The following is a 20789-nucleotide window of genomic DNA, read 5'->3' as shown; positions in this document are numbered from 1 at the left end:
GGTTGAAATTCTAACACTAGTATATTTTAAAAGAACCTGTCGAAGGTGCTGAGCAGATTGATTATATATTTTTGTAGGAAAAGATTCAGTAAAACTTGTTCTTTATGAGTTCAGTTGTACACGGCGGCAGTCTGATCTGTGACAGCTATCTACGTATACACACTTACACAGGGAATGTTATCAATCACTGATAGGATGACCCCGTATACAACTGAGCTCAGAAAGCACATAGGTTTAAATGCATAAATTACAAGTTTTACTGAATCTTTTCCTACACAACTAAATATTAATCTGTTCATCTGTTCCTCCTTCTCTATAACATGCTGCCTGCAAAATGCACAGCATTTCGCGGTGACAGGTTATCTTAAAATTGCATGTCTTAAAAAAAAAAAAAAAAAAAAAAAAACATTTATGTATTTATACTAAAACAATTACATTCTCAGGAAATCTATTAATGATGGGTCCTGGTACTATTGCTGACCTGCATGGAAAACTGTTCCAACTATGGCTATATCCCTGCAATCATGTAGTATCCGATATCCTACACCTCCAGTGTTTTACAGTTGTATTGGCACAGTTCCATTGAGATGGTGAAGTTACCTCAGTGAACCAGAGCTGTTGGTGACAGCTGCCCCTGCTGCTGTTGGCATCTCGTCAGCTGCTCTTGACATCATGTAGCTCATGCTGGTAACGAGACTACATGTATTGTGGGGATGAGACATCTATTGAACAATTAATTAAGAAATTCTGGTCTGTTCTTCAGGTAGTCATGGTTTATCCAAAATAGAATATTTACACCTGTTCACAGGATAGATGATACAAGTATTATCTCTTGGGACCCACCGATCACAAGAATGAGGGTCCCCAAATCCGCTGTGTGAATGGAGTATTTGCCTGATTTCTTTCTGGCCTGGCATTTAAAAAGAGAAAGTACAATTTAATACACGAGCCCATAAAGTAGATTAGGACACGTCACCCAACAAAAGTAGAGAGGAGCACCTTATTGCCATGGACAGACAGCATCCTGTGCATGCTCAGAAGACAGTGTTCTACTGCACCTGTGCCAGAACCCAAATAATGAAGCTGCAACCCCACAAACTAGAAGAGGAAATGAGCAAAAACAAGATCCTGCAAGAAACAGTACCTCAAGCAACAGCACCTGTGCCAGAAAACCAACGAAGGTGCAGATGTCCGAGAATGCAAAGCAAGTACTGGAAGGTAAGAAAAACGCTACAGTACAGAAAGGGACAGTAAGTGTGCGACCACATGGAGTGGTTGCGATGCTGCCTTGCTGCGGTTGAGTACGGTGGCATCCAGTATAGAGGCCTCTATTTAAACTAATTAGGACAGGACTGTGTAGCCAGTCTACCATGTTAATGGGTCCTTGGCACCCGCAATACAGTGTGTGCCCATTAACAGACTGACTAAACAGTACTAATTAGTTTAATTAGAGTCCGCTGCGCCCTTTACAGCCGCACCATGTGGACATACCAGTATGCGGGCGGTAGTTACAGTGCTTGTTTACACAGCAGGTGGTATACTAAGGATATTACCTGAGTGAAGCAGGTGGCAGTACCAGACATCGCACACACAGCAACCAGGATATCTTCGGAAAACAAATTACTGAGGGACAACAATATCACTGAATATAGTAAAGCTCCGTGCAAAAGAAAAGACTCTCTAAATAAAATCACTTCTAGCAGAGGGCCAGACAGTATCTAGTCTAGTTAGTCATGTGTGGTTATTTCTGTTTTATATGGCGCACCACTTCATTTTAATTGGCAATTATCTCTGTGTGCTTCAGGGTTAAAGATATCTTAACACATTGCTTTTCTAACATAGGGCGACCAGGAGTTATGTATTTGAAATCTGCCATAATATAGCATATCTATGTGCCAAATATATTTACTGAAAGGCTAGGTGCAAAGTCTAGATTTCCGTATGGGATACAGTGGAGGAGGAGATGGCATCCCAGTTGATTAATAGTGGGATAATGGCATGGGGGGGGGGGGCAACTGAAACCACTGCAAATTGTAGAATAGTCTAAGAGGAGTATCTATACTAGCCTAGCACTCTGGTCAGATGTGCTACAACATGAGACTGTGCATGGGGATGGAGTGGGATATACACAGAGGACCAGGATGACAAATACATCTTGACCATAGCTCGCAAGGGGGGGGAATAAAAAAGAAATGGATTTGGTGTGGAGGTGTCTGAAATAGGGTATTGGGGTTGCCAGAAAAAGGACCCGCTCAGGGTGCCAAACACCCTAGACACGCCACTGAGGATGAGGGCGGGTATAGTCACATTTAATATAAACATTGTCCAGGAACTCTGATTTGCCTAATTGTTTAGATTAAATATCACTATAACCCCCCCCCTTATTCTTAAGAATTCACTTTCTGCAGACTGATTGTCTGGCACCTGTGGCCCTTGTTCTGGAGGCGTTTGGCCGCAGTGGGTTCCTATGGCCGAGGTCACACTTGACGAGTTTCCATTTAACCCTTTAATGCATATTCACATACATGTACATCATATGCGTTAAGGAGATGTATGGCGCGAGCTCACTTCATACATGGTGGGTACCTCCTGTATAATAGCACCCACGGAGGGCTCTCTCTGCCTTCTGATCAGAGCCCCGGTGGTAAAATCACTTTGTCATGACAGCCTGGGCCCTTGTAAAGGTTCTTAGGCCTGTCCTGGTTAATTGCGTGAAAAGCCGTGCTTAGAGATTGCAATAATATTCTATTGCAGTGTATGGGACAAGTGAACAAAAGATCACATGTTCAAGTTCCCTTAAGGGGGCTAAAAGTCATTGTATAAAAAGTAAAAATATAAAAAAATTCTAAAATCACATCCTTTCCCCAATTTAGGCTACTTTCACACTTGCAGCAGTGATCCAGCAAGCAGTTCCGTCGCGGGAAACATATGCTAACTGATGGCATTTGTAAGACTGAACTGAATGTCTAAATGAGCCGCATAAGGCCTGTTCACACTGGCGGGGTTACAGCCTGCCGGATCCGTAACTACAGCGTACAGCCGTGTGCTGCCTGAAGTCAGCGTTTTGTCCGGCCGCCTCTCTGCCTATTTGCTGTGCTCCGCTGGTCCCCATTATACTGAATGGGGCCGGGCGGACTTCCGGCAGTGCACACGGCTGTACGCGGTAGTTACGGATCCAGCAGGCTGTTCCCCCGCGGAACGAGTAAAGCCAGTGTGAAAAAGGCCTTAGGCTAGAATCACACATGCAGTTTTTGATGGAATTTTTTTTTTGTAAGGAGACATACAGAAGTTTCTTCTTATATTAGTACTGTATTTAGTGACATTAGACACAAAAAATTGACAGTAATAAGACAATTTTGGCAGATAATTGTTGTACACCAAAATTTGCCTCTTTTACCAAAGTTCTAGATTGTATGGGGAGGGGGGGGGGGGGCAGTGCCTAGGGCAGCATGGACTCTAAATACAGTCCTGTTCTTTAGCAAATATAGGTATACTGTATCCACAGTGTGCATGTCCTGTACACACAGCCTCCCACTGCTCCCAGTAAAGACCAGTCAGGTTACAGCTCCGCTCTCAGCGCTCCCGCCTGACAAGTGCTTGAGTGACAGACCGAACAACCAATCAGACGCAGCTGGAGGCGGGGCGTCTAGTACACCGACTATGAAGCTACTGTCAGAAACTGCGCATGCGACGGGCAGGGTCCGCGATGGAGGACGATGAGACAGGTGCAGAGCGGGCAGTGGACGGCGCCCCTACAGTGGGTAAGAACCGCATGTCTGTTCACTTCCCTGTGCGACATACTCCACTCGCGACTGCACTTACATGTGCGGTAATGTCGTCAGGCGCAGACCCACCCGCAGTGCAGAGGGGTCTAAAAACCGCGTACCCCCTGTGCATGCTGCAAATAACGCAGCAAAACGAAATGACTGGTCACTTCTGGTAAAATGCATGTCATGGGGAGAGAACTTTTGTTTTTTTGTTAAGCCCACATTGGTCTCTGTTTACACTGCTGCAGCCATGATGTGCCGTACCGCCCAGGGTTTGTGAACCGTTCAGAAATTTCTGGAGAATCCGTTAAAATAGGTGACTGTTTTGTGATGGTCACTGTGTCTGTGAAAGAAAAAAATAATAATATATATATCTATGATTTTTTATTTTTATTTTTTTAGGCTGGTGGTACCGAACTGGAATTATTTTGGCGGTAATTACCATCATTTTACAGCTGACCGTAAATGCTGGTAATGCGGCGTTGTCCGTATACTGAGCTGTAGACAGGTACGGTATTACTTATCTTTATCATTCATTCTGGGTTTCCAGTTTGACCGTAAAAAAGTTTGCCTGTCCGTAATTTTGGGAAAACTTGTCCAGAAAGAAGAAAAATTCAGGTTAGCCACCCTGGTACCGCCCAGGATTGACAACCTAAATTTTTATTTTTTTCTGGACAGTTTATCAAAAATTGCAGACAGACTACTTTTTTATGGACAAATTAGAAATCTATAATAAATGCAAAAAATTGTAAGTAATCCATGTCTGTAGATCAGACACTGAGTTTACTGAGAATTACAATCAAATAAATGGACCTGCTGAAGTACCACCAACCTCCCAAAAATTACGGACACGTCAATTTTTTTTTTCACGGACACTGCAAAAAAAAGTCCCCTATTTTTATGGACTCACCAGGAATATCTGGACGTTTGGCAACCCTGGTACTGCTGTATTACCGGGGCAGCTGGATGGTGCAATCTCTGCGGCCAGTTATTAAAGGTGTTCTGCAGTTTTTTTTAAACTGATGATCTAGATGGATAGGATGGATCGTCAGCATCTGATCGTCGGGGGTCCGACACCCGGGACCCCCGCCGATCAGCTGTTTGAGAAGGCAGCGGCACTGGCAGTAGTGCCGCGGCCTTCTCGCTGTTTACCGCAGGCCCAGTGATGTCACTGGCCTGGGCAGGCTAAGCTCTGTTCACTTGAATGGAGCTTAGCCCCGCCCAGGCCAGCGATACTAGTCGTGACTGCACTGGGCCTGCGGTAAACGGCGAGAAGGCCGCGGCACTACTGCCAGCGCCGCTGCCTTCTCAAACAGCTGATCGGCAGGGGTCCAAGGTGTCGGACCCCCGCCGATCAGATGCTGATGATCTATCCAGAGGATAGATCATCAGTTTAAAAAAACTGCAGAACCCCTTTAAGTATTTAAAGGGGTTTCCAAAAAGCTACTTTCACACTAACGTTAATTTTTTCCGGTATTGAGATCCATACAGAAACTGAATGCACACCAAGTAACTTCCGTTTTTCTTTGCGGACCCATCAAACTGAATGGTTCCGTATATGGTCTGCAAAAAAAACTGAACAGACACGGAAAGAAAGTGCTTTCCTGTGCATGAGCCCTAAGACATATCTCCAAGAGTGGCCAACCCGTGGTGGAAATAATACTTACATGGTACCGCCGCTGAGTTCGATGTCTGTCTTTCCTGGGTCGGCTCGCCCTCTTCCTGCTGCCCCGAGATCAATGTCCGGCAACCAGGGAACACTTTACTGCTCCCCTTGCAGCATGACAAACGATCACCACTGCAGCCAATCACAGGTTAAAATATCATCAAAGTTAAAATTGTGCAGTAACAGGGACATCCATAAGCATAAGATTAGGAAAATTAGGGTCTGCTAATGTCAGCCAGTTTAATAGGGTTAATTCTGGTGACAGAAACCCTTTAAAGAGGACCTGTCATCGCTCCTGACATTCCTGTTTTATTACATGGGGAATGCATGATTTTTGGATCCCGAACCCAAACTTTTCAGTAAAAGTTCGGGTTCGGCGAGTTAATGGCGCTTTTTGAAAGGCGGCAGAGCAGCCAAACAACAAGTGTTTAACTTGTGTGCCCTTAGAAACCATCCCAGCCATGCCTACTAATGCCATGGCTGTGATTGGCCAGTGCAGCATGTGACTCAGCCTCTATATAAGCTGGAGTCACGTAGCGCTGCACGTCACTTTGCTGTGCTTAGTGTAGGGATAGGATGCTGCTGCTGTGAGGGGGAGAATAGGAAAGAATCTTTAATCAGAAGTGCTTGTTAACTCAGAGATCTACCTAGATATTGTTGTGTGGGTGCAGTGCACAATCTTTTTACCCTGCCCTGAGCCTAGTGACCCAGAAAAATTACTTTTATCCTTCTGTTAGTTAGGTGGGCAGTCGGCTGCCATTTTATGCAAGTTCTGTGCACCATCTGGGTTATTCTGTGCTATTCTGGGTTTCAAAAAAAGTCACCCATTTTTGGCAAGACCCTATATCTGTGGCCTTTGCAGCATTTGTCTGTGTTCAATTTAAGCTTGAAATACTGCAATAATTTTTGGGGTTTTTAAAAGCACCCATTTTTGGCAATACCCTCCATCTGGGGCCTACGCCGCATTAGTCAGTGTGCAATTTAAGCTAGAAATACAGCAATAATTTTCTGGGTTTTAAAAAACACCCTTTTTCGGCAAAATATTGAATTTTACAGCCCTTGTTGCATCTGTCAGTGTGAAATACAAGCGTTAGATACTGCCATCATATTCTGATATTAAAAAAAACACCCATTTTGGGCAAAATACTGAATTTTGCAGCCTTTGCTGCATCTGTCATTTTGAGATACACGCGTTAGATATTGGTGCTCCATTCTGGTATTAAAAAAAACACCCATTTTGGGCAAAAAACAAAATTTGGAGCCTTTGCTGCATCTGTCAGTGTGAGATACACTCTTGAAATACAGCAATAATATTAAAAGTTTAAAAAAAACACCCATTTTGGGCAAAGTACTTAATATTGGAGCCTTTGCTGCATCTGTCAGTGTGAAATGCACGCATTAGATACTGTTGTTTTATTCTGTTATAAAAAAAACACCCATTTTGGGCAAGATCCTAAATTTGAGAAATATGAGGAGCGCAACAAATAAGGAACGTGGCCCCGGTCATGGTGCTGCTGGTGGAGCTCCTGTTGCAGGGAGAGGACGTGGTCGATCTGTGCCAGCTACACGCACAAGTGAAACACTTTCCTCAGGTGCGAGTAGGTGACAACCTTCAGCGGTATTTGGTCAGGCTTAATGCAGCTCTACGAATGGTGAGGCAAGAACAAGTACAGGCAATAGTAGATTGAGTTGCTGACAGTGCCTCCAGTTCCTTCACATTGTCTCCCACCCAGTCTCCTGCTGAAAGATCAAAGTTGGCACCTGCAGCCGATGTCCATCAGTCTTTCACCTCACCCCCTTGCAAATCAGCCAAGCAGTCTGAGACCCAAGTCAAGCAGCGGTCTCTTCTGCTTTTTGGTGACTCTACTAGCAGGCTTTCCCATGGCCATCCACCTAGCCCTGCCCCAGAAGTGGAAGAGATTGAGTTCATCGATGCCCAACCACTTATGTTTCAAGATGAGTACATGGGAGGACCATCGCAGCACGTCTCGGATGATGACGAAACACAGGTGCCAACTGCTGTGGCTTTCGAAAGTGTGCAGACCGACAAGGAGGGCAGGGTGAAGACTGGGTGGAAGATGATGTGGAGGATGATGAGGTCCTCGACCCCACATGGAATCAAGGTCATGCGAGTGACCTGTGTAGTTCGGAGGAAGAGGTGGTGGTTGCACAGAGCCACCAGCACAGCAGAAGAGGGAGCAGGGTGCAAAAGCGGAACGGCCGTCCCCTAGACAGTACGCCTGCTACTGCCCACCGCAGCAAGGGACCGAGCACACCAAAGCCAGCTCCAAGGAGTTCCCTGGCGTGGCAGTTCTTCAGACAATATGCTGACGACAAGACACGAGTGGTTTGCACGCTGTGCAATCAGAGCCTGAAGCTAGGCATAAACATTCTCAACCTGAGCACAACCTGCATAACCAGGCATTTAAGTGTTAAGCACAAGCTGCAGTGGAGTAGACACCTCAAAAACCAAAAAAAGTCTTTGGCTCCTCCTGCTTCCTCTTCTGCTGCAGTCTCGGCCTCTTTATCTACAGTCATGTGAAAAAATTAGGACACCCTTTGAAAGCATGTGGTTTTTTGTAACATTTTTAATAAAAGGTTATTTCATCTCCGTTTCAACAATACAGAGAGATTAAAGTAATCCAACTAAACAAAGAAAACTGAAGAAAAGTCTTTTCAAGATCTTCTGTAAATGTCATTCTACAAAAATGCCTATTCTAACTGAGGAAAAAGATAGGACACCCTTGCCCCTAATAGCGAGTGTTACCTCCTTTGGCTGAAATAACTGCAGTGAGACGGTTCTTGTAGCCATCTACCAGTCTTCGACATCGGTCTGAGGAAATTTTACCCCACTCCTCAATGCAGAACTTTTTCAGCTGTGAGATGTTTGAGGGGTTTCTTGCACGTACAGCCCTTTTCAAGTCACCCCACAGCATCTCAATGGGATTCAAATCTGGACTTTGACTTGGCCATTCCAGGACTCTCCATTTCTTCTTTTTCAGCCAATCTTTGGTTGATTTACTAGTATGTTTTGGGTCATTGTCATGTTGCATGGTCCAGTTCCGCTTCAGCTTTAATTTTCTAACTGATGGTCTCACATGTTCTTCAAGCACCTTCTGATACACAGTAGAATTCATCGTGGATTCTATGATGGTGAGCTGACCAGGTCCTGCTGCAGCAAAGCAGCCCCAAACCATGACACTTCCACATCCATGCTTCACAGTTGGTATGAGGTTCTTTTCTTGGAATGCTGTGTTTGGTTTACGCCAAACATGTCCTCTGCTGTTGTGTCCAAATAATTCAATTTTGGACTCATCTGTCCAAAGAACATTATTCCAGAAGTCCTGGTCTTTGTCAACTTTATCTCTGGCAAATGTCAGTCTGGCCTCGATGTTTCTCTTGGAAAGCAAAGGTTTCCTCCTTGCACACCTCCCATGCAAGTTAAACTTGTACAGTCTCTTTCTGATTGTAGAGGCATGTACTTCTACATCAACAGTAGCCAGAGCCTGCTGTAGTTCTCGAGATGACACTTTAGGGTTTTTGGAGACCTCTTTTAGCATCTTGCGGTCTGCTCTTGGGGTGAACTTGCTGGGGCGACCAGTCCTGGGCATGTTGGCAGTTGTTTTGAAAGCCCTCCACTTGTAGACTATCTTCCGAACAGTGGAATGGCTGATTTCAAAATCTTTTGAGATCTTTTTAAATCCCTTCCCAGACTCATAGGCTGCTACAATCTTTTTTCTGAAGTCCTCTGACAGCTCTTTTGCTCTCACCATGGTGCTCACTCTCACTTCAACAGTCAGGAGCACACCAAACTAAATGTCTGAGGTTTAAATAGGGCAAGCCTCATTCAACATGCAGAGTAACGATCTACTAATTATGTGCACCTGGTGTGATATACCTGTGTGAGATCTGAGCCAATTTAAGAGGGAATACATGTGAGGGTGTCCTATCTTTTTCCTCAGTTAGAATAGGCATTTTTGTAGAATGACATTTACAGAAGATCTTGAAAAGACTTTTCTTCAGTTTTCTTTGTTTAGTTGGATTACTTTAATCTCTCTGTATTGTTGAAACGGAGATGAAATAACCTTTTATTAAAAATGTTACAAAAAACCACATGCTTTCAAAGGGTGTCCTAATTTTTTCACATGACTGTACCTCTGGAGTGACAGTGCCACCTGGCACCCCGCAAACCGAGGATCTGCCAGTAACACCAAAACCTGGGTCACCAAGCATCTCCACAATGTCCCACGGAAGCGTTCAGCTCTCCATCTGCCAAACACTGGAGCGGAAAAGGAATTGCCCCCCTACCCACCTGCGATCCCTGGCCCTGAATGCCAGCATTTTAAAATTACTGTCCTTTGAAATGCTGTCATTCCGTCTGGTGATGACGGAGAGTTTTAAAAGCCTTATGGTGGTGGCTGTCCCACAGTACGTCGTGCCCAGCCGCCACTACTTTTCCAGGCGTGCTATCCCTTCCCTGCACAACCAACTGGGGGACAAAATCAGGTGTGCACTGCGCAACACCATTTGTGGCAAGGTGCACCTAACTACGAATACATGGACCAGTAAGCACGGTCAGGGCCGTTATATCTCCATAACAGCACACTGGGTAAATGCAGTGGCGGCTGGGCCTGAGGCGGATAGCAGTTTGGCGCATGTCCTTTCACCACTGAGGATTGCAGGGTGCTTCAGTTTGCCTCCTGTTGCGTAACACCTTCACCACCAACTTCAGCACAGCCAGGGGTAAACTACTGCAGGCAGTTTTAAAACTTATCTGTTTGGGGGACAAACCCCACACCGTGCAGGAGCTGTGGACGGGCCTTGAACAACAGACCGATGAGTGGTTGGTGCTAGTGAGCCTCAAGCCCAGCCTGGTGGTGTGCGATAATGGGCGAAATCTAGCAGCTCTGGGACTAGCCAGTTTGACGCACATCCCTTGCCTGGCGCATGTGCTGAATTTGGTGGTGCAGAGATTCCTTAAAAATTACCCTGATATGTTAGAGCTGCTGCAGACAGTGCAGGCCGTCTGTGCACGCTTTCGACGTTCTCACCCTGCTGCCGCTCGCCTGTCAGCGCTGCAGCGTAACTTCGGCCTTCCCGCTCACCGCCTCATATGCAACGTGCCCACAAGGTGGAACTCCATCTTGCACATGCTGGCCAGACTGTGCGAGCAGTAGCAGCAGCAGCTGGCGATAGTGGAGTTTCAGCTGCAGCACGCATAGGTGAGTCACTCGGCGGAACAGCACCACTTCACCACCAATGACTGGGCCTCCATGCAAAACCTGTGTTCCTTGTTGCGCTGTTTTGAGTACTCCACCAACACGGCCAGTGCCGATAATGCAGTTCTCAGCGTTACTATCCCACTTCTATGCCTCCTTGAAAAAATGCTGGTGGCGATAACGGAAGAGGATGTGGCACAGGAGGAGGAAGAGGGATCATTTCATAGGGTTTCCGGCCAATCATTCACAAGTGGCTCCGAGGGTGGGTTCCTGCACCCACAAACGCCAGGTACACAATTGTCCAGCCAGGGCACAGTTCTCGAGGAGGAGGAACAGTGTTTATACTGTCCTCATACACGTTAGCACGGTGTGTAATCTGACATGTAGCTAAACCTTTTTGTCCTCTGAGAGAAAAGAGACTGTTCCGCTTTAAGGTTCTCTTTATTGCTCGTAGACTGACAGGAAAAGGTGAAACTACAGAATAAAACAGTAGTATTTTAGAACATAAATACCATGGTATATGGCATAAAACACAGATTAACCTGCTATACATCCAGTATATGATATAATACAATGATAGTAATGAGCTATCAATACAAGAAACATAATACAATGCAGTAAATGACACATAGATAGTGCTCTTACCGACTATGCTCAAAAACAGGCTGAATAACAGATGATATGACAGGAAAACCAGTGAGAGAGCATGATTGCTAAGACATAAGATGGTGGCTGCTTGCTGTACCAGCACAAGACTGGCAAGAACCAGGAACTACCCACAATGCACTGGGACTCCCATAATGCATAGAGAAAAACAGGCTGGGTGAAATACCTAAACTCATCAATAGATGGTGCTGTTACGACACAATGTAATGCAAATGAATTACAACAGTTAAATGCCATGTCACTGATAAAGAGACAGAAACAACTGGAACTGAATCTGGGGACAGAACACTCCCTGCTTGACGTCAACCGACGTCACTATTGTATTCTTTTGGTGCAAACAGTAGAACGAGTTCTCCTACTGGTCTGAGGAACAATTTGGTCTCCCCCTGTCTCCGTATTTTCAATTCTACTTTGCGTATAATTCCGTCCTTACTTGGGAATGTCTTAGTCACAAGTCCTAACGGCCACTCGTTTCTCCGTGACTGGCAGTCTTTCATTAGGACTACATCGCCAGTCTGGAGGTTAGGCTTGTTGGTTTGCCACTTTCTCCTCGGTTGCAGAGTGGGAATGTATTGCTTTTTCCACTTGTCCCAGAACGAGTTTGAGAGACTCTGTACTTGTCTCCATCGATTTTTGTAAAGATCTTTGGAATTGAATTCTCCTAGATGGAGCACAAATTTGTTCAGTCTTTTGGGTAAGCAGTGTGGCGGGTGTGAGAACTGTTGGGTCATCAGGATCGCTAGAAATCGGGGTTAGCGGTCTGGCATTTATGATAGCCGATACTTCTGCCATGAAGGTAGTCAGGCTTTCATGAGTCAGCTTTGAAGATCCTTCTTGTAAGAAGATTGAGTCGAGGATTCTCCTGTGCGATGCCTATCATCCTCTCCCAAGCACCTCCCATGTGAGAAGAGTGTGGTGGGTTGAAGGTCCAAGTACATCCTCGTTCACTGAGGTATCTTTCTATGTTGTTAACATCCAAGTTGGAAGAGAGTTGTAGTTCTCTTGCTGCTCCGACAAAGTTTGTGCCTCGGTCAGAACGAATGTGTTTGACAGGTCCTCTAATGGCAATGAAACGTCGGAAAGCATTAATGAAACAAGAAGTATCCATAGATTCAATTACTTCAATATGGACAGCTCTGATGGACAGACAGGTGAACATAATCGCCCAACGTTTCCCGTGCGCACGGCCTCCCCTGGTTTGTCGGACAACCACAGGCCAAGGTCCAAACACGTCTAGGCCAACATTGGTGAAGGGTGGATCCATACTTAGTCGGTCATACGGGAGGTTTGCCATCTTCGGTGCCTGTGACATACCACGGAGTTTCCGACAGGTAACACATTTAAATATGAATCTGCATACACATCTTTTAGCTCCAACTATCCACATTCCAGCTGTTCTTAGAGCTCCTTCAGTAAACAGACGACCTTGGTGCTTTGTCTGTTCGCGGTAATGTTGCACGAGTAGCTATATGATGCTGTCCAGGAACTATCACAGGATGTTTCTCTGTTAGGCCTACATCGGCTTCCATAAGGCGTCCACCTACCCTTAAGAGCCCATCTTCATCGATCACTGGGTCTAGTTTCCTTAAAACACTACCTTTAGGCACGGGTCTTTGGCTGACGACACAGTCGATTTCCGTAGCATAGGTTTCATGCTGTACAGCCTGGATAATTACATTTTTTGACCGCTCTAGATCGAGAGCTGTGTAGACATGTTTACAATGATGCCAACCTCTACAGATATCTTTATCTGCCGATGAGGTTGCTTTTGTACGACCGAGCAATGTGGGTCAGGCAAGTGATGGCACGGACAAGAGATCTCCAAGTAGAGAACCTACTGAATCTGTGGGATTTCAGGTGGTGGTCCAGAGTCTCCGTATGTAACACAGATACCTGAGGACGTATCTCAACATCAGCATGGGGGTCTACTAGTTCAAACATGGCAGTTTCTGTTGTGTTGGGCGTCGGTTTATACAAAAAGGTGGGGCCTGTAAACCAAATTGTATCCTTGAGACGGTCAGCAGCGACGGATCTGGTTGCATGGTCTGCAGGGTTGAGATGAGTAGGTACATATTTCCATTGTTCAGGAGAGGTAGATCTTCTGATCCTTAGAACTCTGTTGTTGACGTAGACATAGAAGTGTCTAGATTCATTACAGATATATCCCAGTACTATCTTGCTATCTGTATAGAACTCAGAATCTTTAATCTCTAGGTCCATTTCTGTAGCGATGAGTTCGGCTAACTCCACCGCTAACACCGCAGCACATAGTTCCAGGCGTGGTATTGTGTGTTCCTGGAGTGGCGTTAGTCTTGCTTTACTCATGACGAACCCTACATGGCATTGTCCGCTGGTATCTAACGTCTTCAAGTAAGCTACCGCCGCAATTGCTTTGACTGAAGCATCGCAGAAAACACAAAGTTTTTGTGTCTCAACCTTGGTAGTTGGTATAGAAACATATGGACGTGCTATGTGAAGATCCGATAAGGCTGTAAGGGAATTCTTCCAGGCCTCCCACGTGGTTCTTTCCTTCATGGGAAGGGGAGTGTCCCAGTTCGACCCTTCTCTGGTGAAGTCTCTTAACATAGCTTTACCTTCGATGAGTATAGGAGCTGCAAATCCCAGTGGGTCATATAAACTGCTTATGGCCGACAGTACTCCTCTGCGAGTAAAGGGTTTTTCTTCTTTGCTAACCTGGAAAGTGAAAGTATCAGCTTTTATGTCCCATAGTAGGCCAAGGCTCCGTTGCATCGGAGGCGAGTCAAAGCCTAGGTCTAAATCCTTCAAGTCTTCTGAATGGTCCTGAGAAGGAAAGGCTTCCATCAATTTCTGGCTGTTAGAAGCAATCTTGTGTAGCCTCAGGTTAGACAGAGAGAGCATCTCCTGGGTTCTTTTAAGAAGACTGATTGCAGTCTCATCTGAGGGCATTGATTTCAGACCTTCATCCACATAGAAGTCCTTCTCTACGAAGAGTCTGACATCCGCTCCGTACTTTTCTTCTACTTTCTGAACTGCGCGTCTTAATCCATAGATAGCGACTGCAGGAGAAGGACTATTGCCGAAGATGTGAACTTTCATATGATACTCTGTAACATCTTTAGAGGGATCGTTGTCCTTGAACCATAGGAATCTCAAGAAATTTCTATGTGCCTTCTTAACTAGGAAGCAATGGAACATCTGTTGGATATCAGCCGTGAATGCAACGGAGTCTCTGCGAAACCGGAGAAGCACTCCTATGAGCTTGTTGTTTAGATCCGGGCCTGACAGCAAAACGTCATTCAATGATACGCCTTCACACTTGGCACTTGAGTCAAACACTACTCTGATTTGACCTGGCTTCTTCGGGTGATACACGCCAAACATGGGCAGGTACCAGCGCTCTTCCGAGTCTCGAAGTACAGGTGCTAGCTCTGCATGACCATTCCGGAATATCTTTTCCATGAAGGTAAAGAAGTGATCTCTCATCTCAGGTTTGCTTCTTAGGTTGTGCCTGAGAGAGACAAATCGCTTGAAAACTTGCTCTCTATTGTTGGGTAAGCGTTGTCTTTGAGGTTTAAAGGGTAGAGGTGCAACCCAGCTTCTTGTTTCGTCCTGCACCATTCCCTGCTCCATTATATCTAGGAACAGTCTATCTTCGAATGACATCGCTATACGATTGTCTTCTTTAGTCTTGCGGAAGACTGTGGATCCCAGGTGGTCTTGATTGGCATCCCAGACGAAGTCATCGTAGGTGGGACCTGCAAAGGTACCTGGTGATGAAGTGCTTTGAGGCAGTTCCTTGACGAAGAAGTGATTTTCGCATGGTTGGAGAAGAGATGGGCGTCCATTCTCAAGTGTACTGGTAAGCATGCTGTAGACAGTTGTTGGTTTGTGTACACCTCCCAAACAGACTTCTCCTACAATGACCCATCCTAGGTCAAGTCTCTGGGCGTATGGAGCGTTGTGAGGTCCATTAATCTGCTGTCTAACCTTGTGGACCTGTAGGATATCCCTCCCGAGGAGTAATACTATCTGAGCCTCAGGATCAAGGTTCGGGATCAGGTGTCCTATACGCTTCAGGTGAGGCTGATGCGCTGCTACTTCTGGCGTGGGTATCTCGGACCTGTTGTCAGGAATCTGGTTACATTCCAGTATAGTTGGTAAAGGCAGACGCACTTGACCATCGCTGGACTCAACTATGTAGCCGCTTGCCCTTCTTCCGGCTGTTTCCACAGTACCAGCACAAGTTCTTAGAGAGTAGGGGGCACCGGGTCCTTTGATGTCGAAGCTATCAAAGAAAGCAGACTTCGCTAACGACCTGTTGCTTTGATCGTCTAGAATTGCATACACTTTGATGGCTTTGCTTCGGTCGTCTGCTGGGTAAACCTTCACTAGGGAGATTTTAGAGCAGGATCTGCCTCCTCTGAGGTCTCTGCAAACCTCTGTACATTTAGAAGTAACTGCCAAAGTGTCAGTATTTGTGTCCTTCAGCTCCCCGCTTTGCTCTTGGGTTTTGGATGAAGCCCACGATGGTGGCCCAGGGTGTAGAGCTGTGTTATGGTTTGAGCTGTCACATTCGGTACACTTTGCACTAACCTCACAGTCCCTGGCGAAGTGCGAAGTTGACGAGCAGCATTTAAAACAGATGTTGTTCTCCTTGAGGCAGGTCTTGCGGTCTTCCAGTGACTTTTCTCTGAAGGTTCTGCACTTAAGTAGAGAATGAGGCTTCCTGTGTAAGGGACACTGTCTGGTCGGGTCCTTGGGTTTGTCTCCTCCTTGATAGGAGCTGAACTCTTTATGGACTGCACCTGTGGAAGAAACGTTAGTTTTGTGGACCTCCACCGTTGCTCTACGAGGTTTACTGAGTGAGGTGGTGGCACATGACATCATGAAATCAAAGCTAGGATCATTTCTGATTTTTGCTTGTTCAGAGACAAAATCTACAAACACATTAAATGGAGGAAATGGTACATTGTAAGTCTGTTTATACCGAGAACCATACATGACCCACTTCTCTTGCAAGTTGTATGGGAGCTTCTGAACTATGGGATTCACACCTCTAGCAGTGTCAAGAAATGTCAATCCCACCAGATCCCCTTCTGCCTTTGCTACACTCAGTTCCATTAATAAGTCACTTAACTCTCTAAGCTTTGAATAGCCTTTGTTCACTATTTTAGGAAAGTCCTCAATTCTCTTAAATAAGGCGCTTTCTATGACCTCTGCTGCGCCATAAACCTCATTAAGTCTCTCCCAGACCCTTTTTAGACCAATGTCTGGATAATTTACATTGATGTCTCTAATCCTTCTAGCGTGTTCGGCGGACTCACTTCCCAGCCATTTTACCAGGAGATCCAGTTCTTCACTACAAGACAGACCTAAGTCTCTGATGGCATTTTGGAAGGAAGCTCGCCAAGCTCTATAGTTCTCAGCACGGTCGCTGAACTTTACAAGTCCCTTGTTGACCAGCTCACGTCGAGCAAGGAACCTGGCAAAGTCCATTGTGGCTTGATTGGCGCTGGAACCGGCTGGTGGTGTGTTGTCAGAGTGAATGTGTGGTGCATGGCCATACCTGTTGGAAGTCTCTGGTTTAATCCTGTCTGTGTAATACCGCTCTGAAGCAAAGGGCATCTCTCTTAGCAGGGGCGGATTTCTGATTCTCTGTTCTGGAGAGAAGTTGTTGTAGGCAGTTTCACTCTGATGTGTATTCTCTAGTCTGCTGCAAGGAGACCGATAGTCGACTTTCTGATGATCCAAATAAGCAGGTAGGCTTGGCTTGTCAACAAACCGCTTTGTATTAAGCTGTGGATCTGGGTCGTCGTCCGACTTGGAATGTTGATAGACATATTGTAAGGTACGCTGTTCTGGATCTTGGTATTCAACTTCTGGATGGACATTGCTGCGATGACTCTTGGTTTCCTGAAGTTCCGTGGCTTCTAGATACTCTGCTTCCGCTATGGCAGCTGCTGTCTCTTTATCTGCAGCCAGTTTTTCTAGAGAAGCTTCAAGTTGCGCTTTCTCTAGCTTTATCTGCACCTCTTGTTCTATGAAGCTGGCTTTTGCCTTTGCTGCTTCTGCTTTGGCGCGGGCAATGGCAGCAGCTTCTCTGATTGATGTCCTATTAGAGCCACTTATCTGAGACCTTGTCTTAATGGAAGATGCTCGACTAATAGACATGTTGCGACTGTTAGGAGACTGCTGCGATATCCGTAAGTAGGCTCTGCGTGGATAATGGCGGGCTCCGTATAGTCAGATATTCGGTGCGACTGTTAGAAGACTGTTGCGATATCCGTATGCAGGCTCCACGTGGATAATGGCGGCTCCGTCAGTCTGATCTTCAGAGCTTGTCCTCAGCAGTCATTTCACTGCTGTCTTTGGCAGTTATTCACTGAGCTTGTTCTCAGCAGTCGTTTCACTATACTGTCCTCATACACGTTAGCACGGTGTGTAATCTGACATGTAGCTAAACCTTTTTGTCCTCTGAGAGAAAAGAGACTGTTCCGCTTTAAGGTTCTCTTTATTGCTCGTAGACTGACAGGAAAAGGTGAAACTACAGAATAAAACAGTAGTATTTTAGAACATAAATACCATGGTATATGGCATAAAACACAGATTAACCTGCTATACATCCAGTATATGATATAATACAATGATAGTAATGAGCTATCAATACAAGAAACATAATACAATGCAGTAAATGACACATAGATAGTGCTCTTACCGACTATGCTCAAAAACAGGCTGAATAACAGATGATCTGACAGGAAAACCAGTGAGAGAGCATGATTGCTAAGTCATAAGATGGTGGCTGCTTGCTGTACCAGCACAAGACTGGCAAGAACCAGGAACTACCCACAATGCACTGGGACTCCCATAATGCATAGAGAAAAACAGGCTGGGTGAAATACCTAAACTCATCAATAGATGGTGCTGTTACGACACAATGTAATGCAAATGAATTACAACAGTTAAATGCCATGTCACTGATAAAGAGACAGAAACAACTGGAACTGAATCTGGGGACAGAACAGTGTTCATAGCAGGGTGGCACCCAAACCAGCTCATGGCCACCACTGGTGCGTGGCTGGGGGGATACAGAGGACACAGACAATACACCTCCCACAGAGGACAGCTTTTCGTTGCCTCTGGGCAGCCTGGCACACATGAGCGATTACATGCTGCAGTGTCTCCGCAACGACCGCCGAGTTGCCCACATGTTAACTTGTGCTGATTACTGGGTGGCCACGCTGCTGGATCCCCGTTACAAGGACAACGTACCGTCCATAATTCAGTCATTGGAGTACATTGGAGTACAAACGCACGCTAGTAGATGCGCTGCTGGTGGCATTCCCACCTGACAGTGGAAGCACAAGGACGAGGAAGAGGTCGCCAACGCAGCTGGGGCACCACCAGCACCCCAGGAGGCAGGGTTACATGGCCGAAATATGGAAAAGCTTTGTCAGCACGCCACAACAACCAGCACCACCAGCTGATATGGAACGTCTTAGCAGGAGGCAGCATTTCAGCAACATGGTGGAGCAGTATGTGTGCACACGCCTACACGTACTGAATGACGGGTCTGCCCCCATCAACTTCTGGGTCTCCATATTGGGCACATGGCCTGAGCTTGCCCTTTACGCATTGGAGGTGCTGGCCTGCCCTGCAGCCAGTGTATTATCTGAACGTGTGTTTAGCACTGCAGGGGGCGTCATCACAGACAAGCGCAGCCGCCTGTCCACAGCCAATGTGGACAAGCTCACATTCATTAAAATGAACCAGGCTTGGATCCCACAGGACTTGTCTGTACCTTGTGCAGAATAAACATGTATACCGGCCTTAACCAGCCATTGTTATACTACAGCACAGTTGCTCATTGTTGTATTTCTCGCCCATATTCATTGGGGGACACAGAAACCGTGGGTATAGCCATGTCCTCTAGGAGGCATTGACACTAGTAAAAGCTGTCAGCTCCTCCCCCGGCAGCTTTACCCCCTCCAGCCTGGAGAGAGAGCTTCAGTTTTTTCTAGTGTCAATAAGAAGCAAGACCTCCCTGCTCTGCATGGAATCTCCTGAAGATTTTTTATTTTAGTTTATTTTTTTCCTTCTTTTCAGATGGGAAACCGTGGACGCCTCGCCTCCCTGTTCTCCCGGGGTCGAGTTGCGCCAGTGCCGGTCACCCGCACTGCTGCCTCCCCCACAGAAGGCAAGGTGGACCAGGGCAGCCTCGCTCCCCTGCATCCCGCCAGCCAAGGGGTCACCCATCCAAGCCCCCCATTTCCAGCGTCCTGCCACTACGGTGCCAGTAGCTGAAGGGGTGACTAAGCTGGACCAGAGGAGGGGTGAAGATGGCGGCAGGAAAGAGAAGAGAGGTGAGTACACCGGACTAGTTGAGTATGTTAACCCTCCTGGCCCTCCCTCATGGTAATAGTCTTCATGCCCGGAGGACATTTCCCTGAGGCCATTTCCAGCTCACCTTCAGTACTAGCAGACCTATAGTCATCTGTGCGCAGACATTTTCCATGCCCAAATTGCCTACAAAAGGACATTTTCTCTAGAGCTGCTTTCTTTTATTCACTGAAATAAACCTTGTATTTTATTAGTATATAATATAGGAGTATTATTTTCAATAGCTCCCCTGAGGCCATCGTGGAGGACAGCTCATTCCCTTCACTCCCCCCCTTGTTGTCTCCAAGTAGGGACATCGGCACATGGGGGGTTAATACCGCCGTCTGGAGCATGCATGCAGAGAGGGGAGCGCAGGAGGCTCCCGCTCCCCGACAGTAATCCTAAGGTGGAGGTCATACTGAAGGGGCCGGAGCCGTTCCCTATTGCCGCACCTACCTAATTACCACCCCCTTCGGGAGTGGACGCCGTCCTGGCCGCTCCGGAGGGGGTTAATTGCATACTTTCGGCCGGCAACACATCGGTGCTCCGGCTGCGACATTCTTAGCCTGGCCCGCACTGGCGTCTGCCCTGCCCGCTGCTCTGTTCATGTGGCCGGCCGATGCAGGGCTACCATGCCCTAATTGGCTGTGCGCAGGGGCTTGGTCAGCCATCTTGCGGCCTGCTAGGTCGCAAACTTCGTCCCGTGGAAGGGGGGGGTATTGGGCCTCTATGGCGCAAATTATTCCCGCCACACTCCCCCCTCCCCCAGAAACATGCCGAGCTCCGCCCCCGGTCCTCAACTGGCCTTAACCTTTTCTGCGGCCACCTCTAGACGGGCATATCTGGGGGTATGCTCTAGTGCAGTTTTTTGTAATGGGGAAAAACGTAACCCCTTCCTGCCTCTGGTGCAATTGAGGCCGGCACCTTGGTTTAAAAAAATAAATTAATAAAACAGATGTGCGCCATACGGGTCCCCCCTCCTCTGCCCTCTCTACTGCAGGACCACCCTGTCTGGTGGTATCACGCTGGGCCCGTGTCATATCGGACAAGGAGGACCTCTCATAGTTCCCAATCCGCCCTCCCGGGCCGTTTGGTTGATAATTTCCACCT

The 20789-nt window shown here is 46.6% G+C and overlaps 1 protein-coding gene across 1 annotated transcript in view; it reads left to right on the top strand.

The window, feature by feature from the left end:
• The first annotated feature begins 3705 nt into the window (after positions 1–3705).
• Positions 3706–20789, top strand: part of LOC122945672 (ankyrin repeat and SOCS box protein 1-like) — a 38048-nt gene continuing 20964 nt past the window's right edge. Inside the window, exon 1 of the mRNA XM_044304815.1 lies at positions 3706–3761. Within this exon, the coding sequence (XP_044160750.1) occupies positions 3707–3761 (55 nt within the window). The 5' untranslated portion in view covers position 3706. The remainder of the gene's footprint in view (positions 3762–20789) is intronic.

The sequence above is a fragment of the Bufo gargarizans genome, chromosome 8, assembly GCF_014858855.1.
Source record: "Bufo gargarizans isolate SCDJY-AF-19 chromosome 8, ASM1485885v1, whole genome shotgun sequence".
Classification (NCBI taxonomy): domain Eukaryota; kingdom Metazoa; phylum Chordata; class Amphibia; order Anura; family Bufonidae; genus Bufo; species Bufo gargarizans.
Note: the sequence above shows the minus strand (reverse complement) of the source record. Positions and strands in the feature narration are given on the sequence as shown.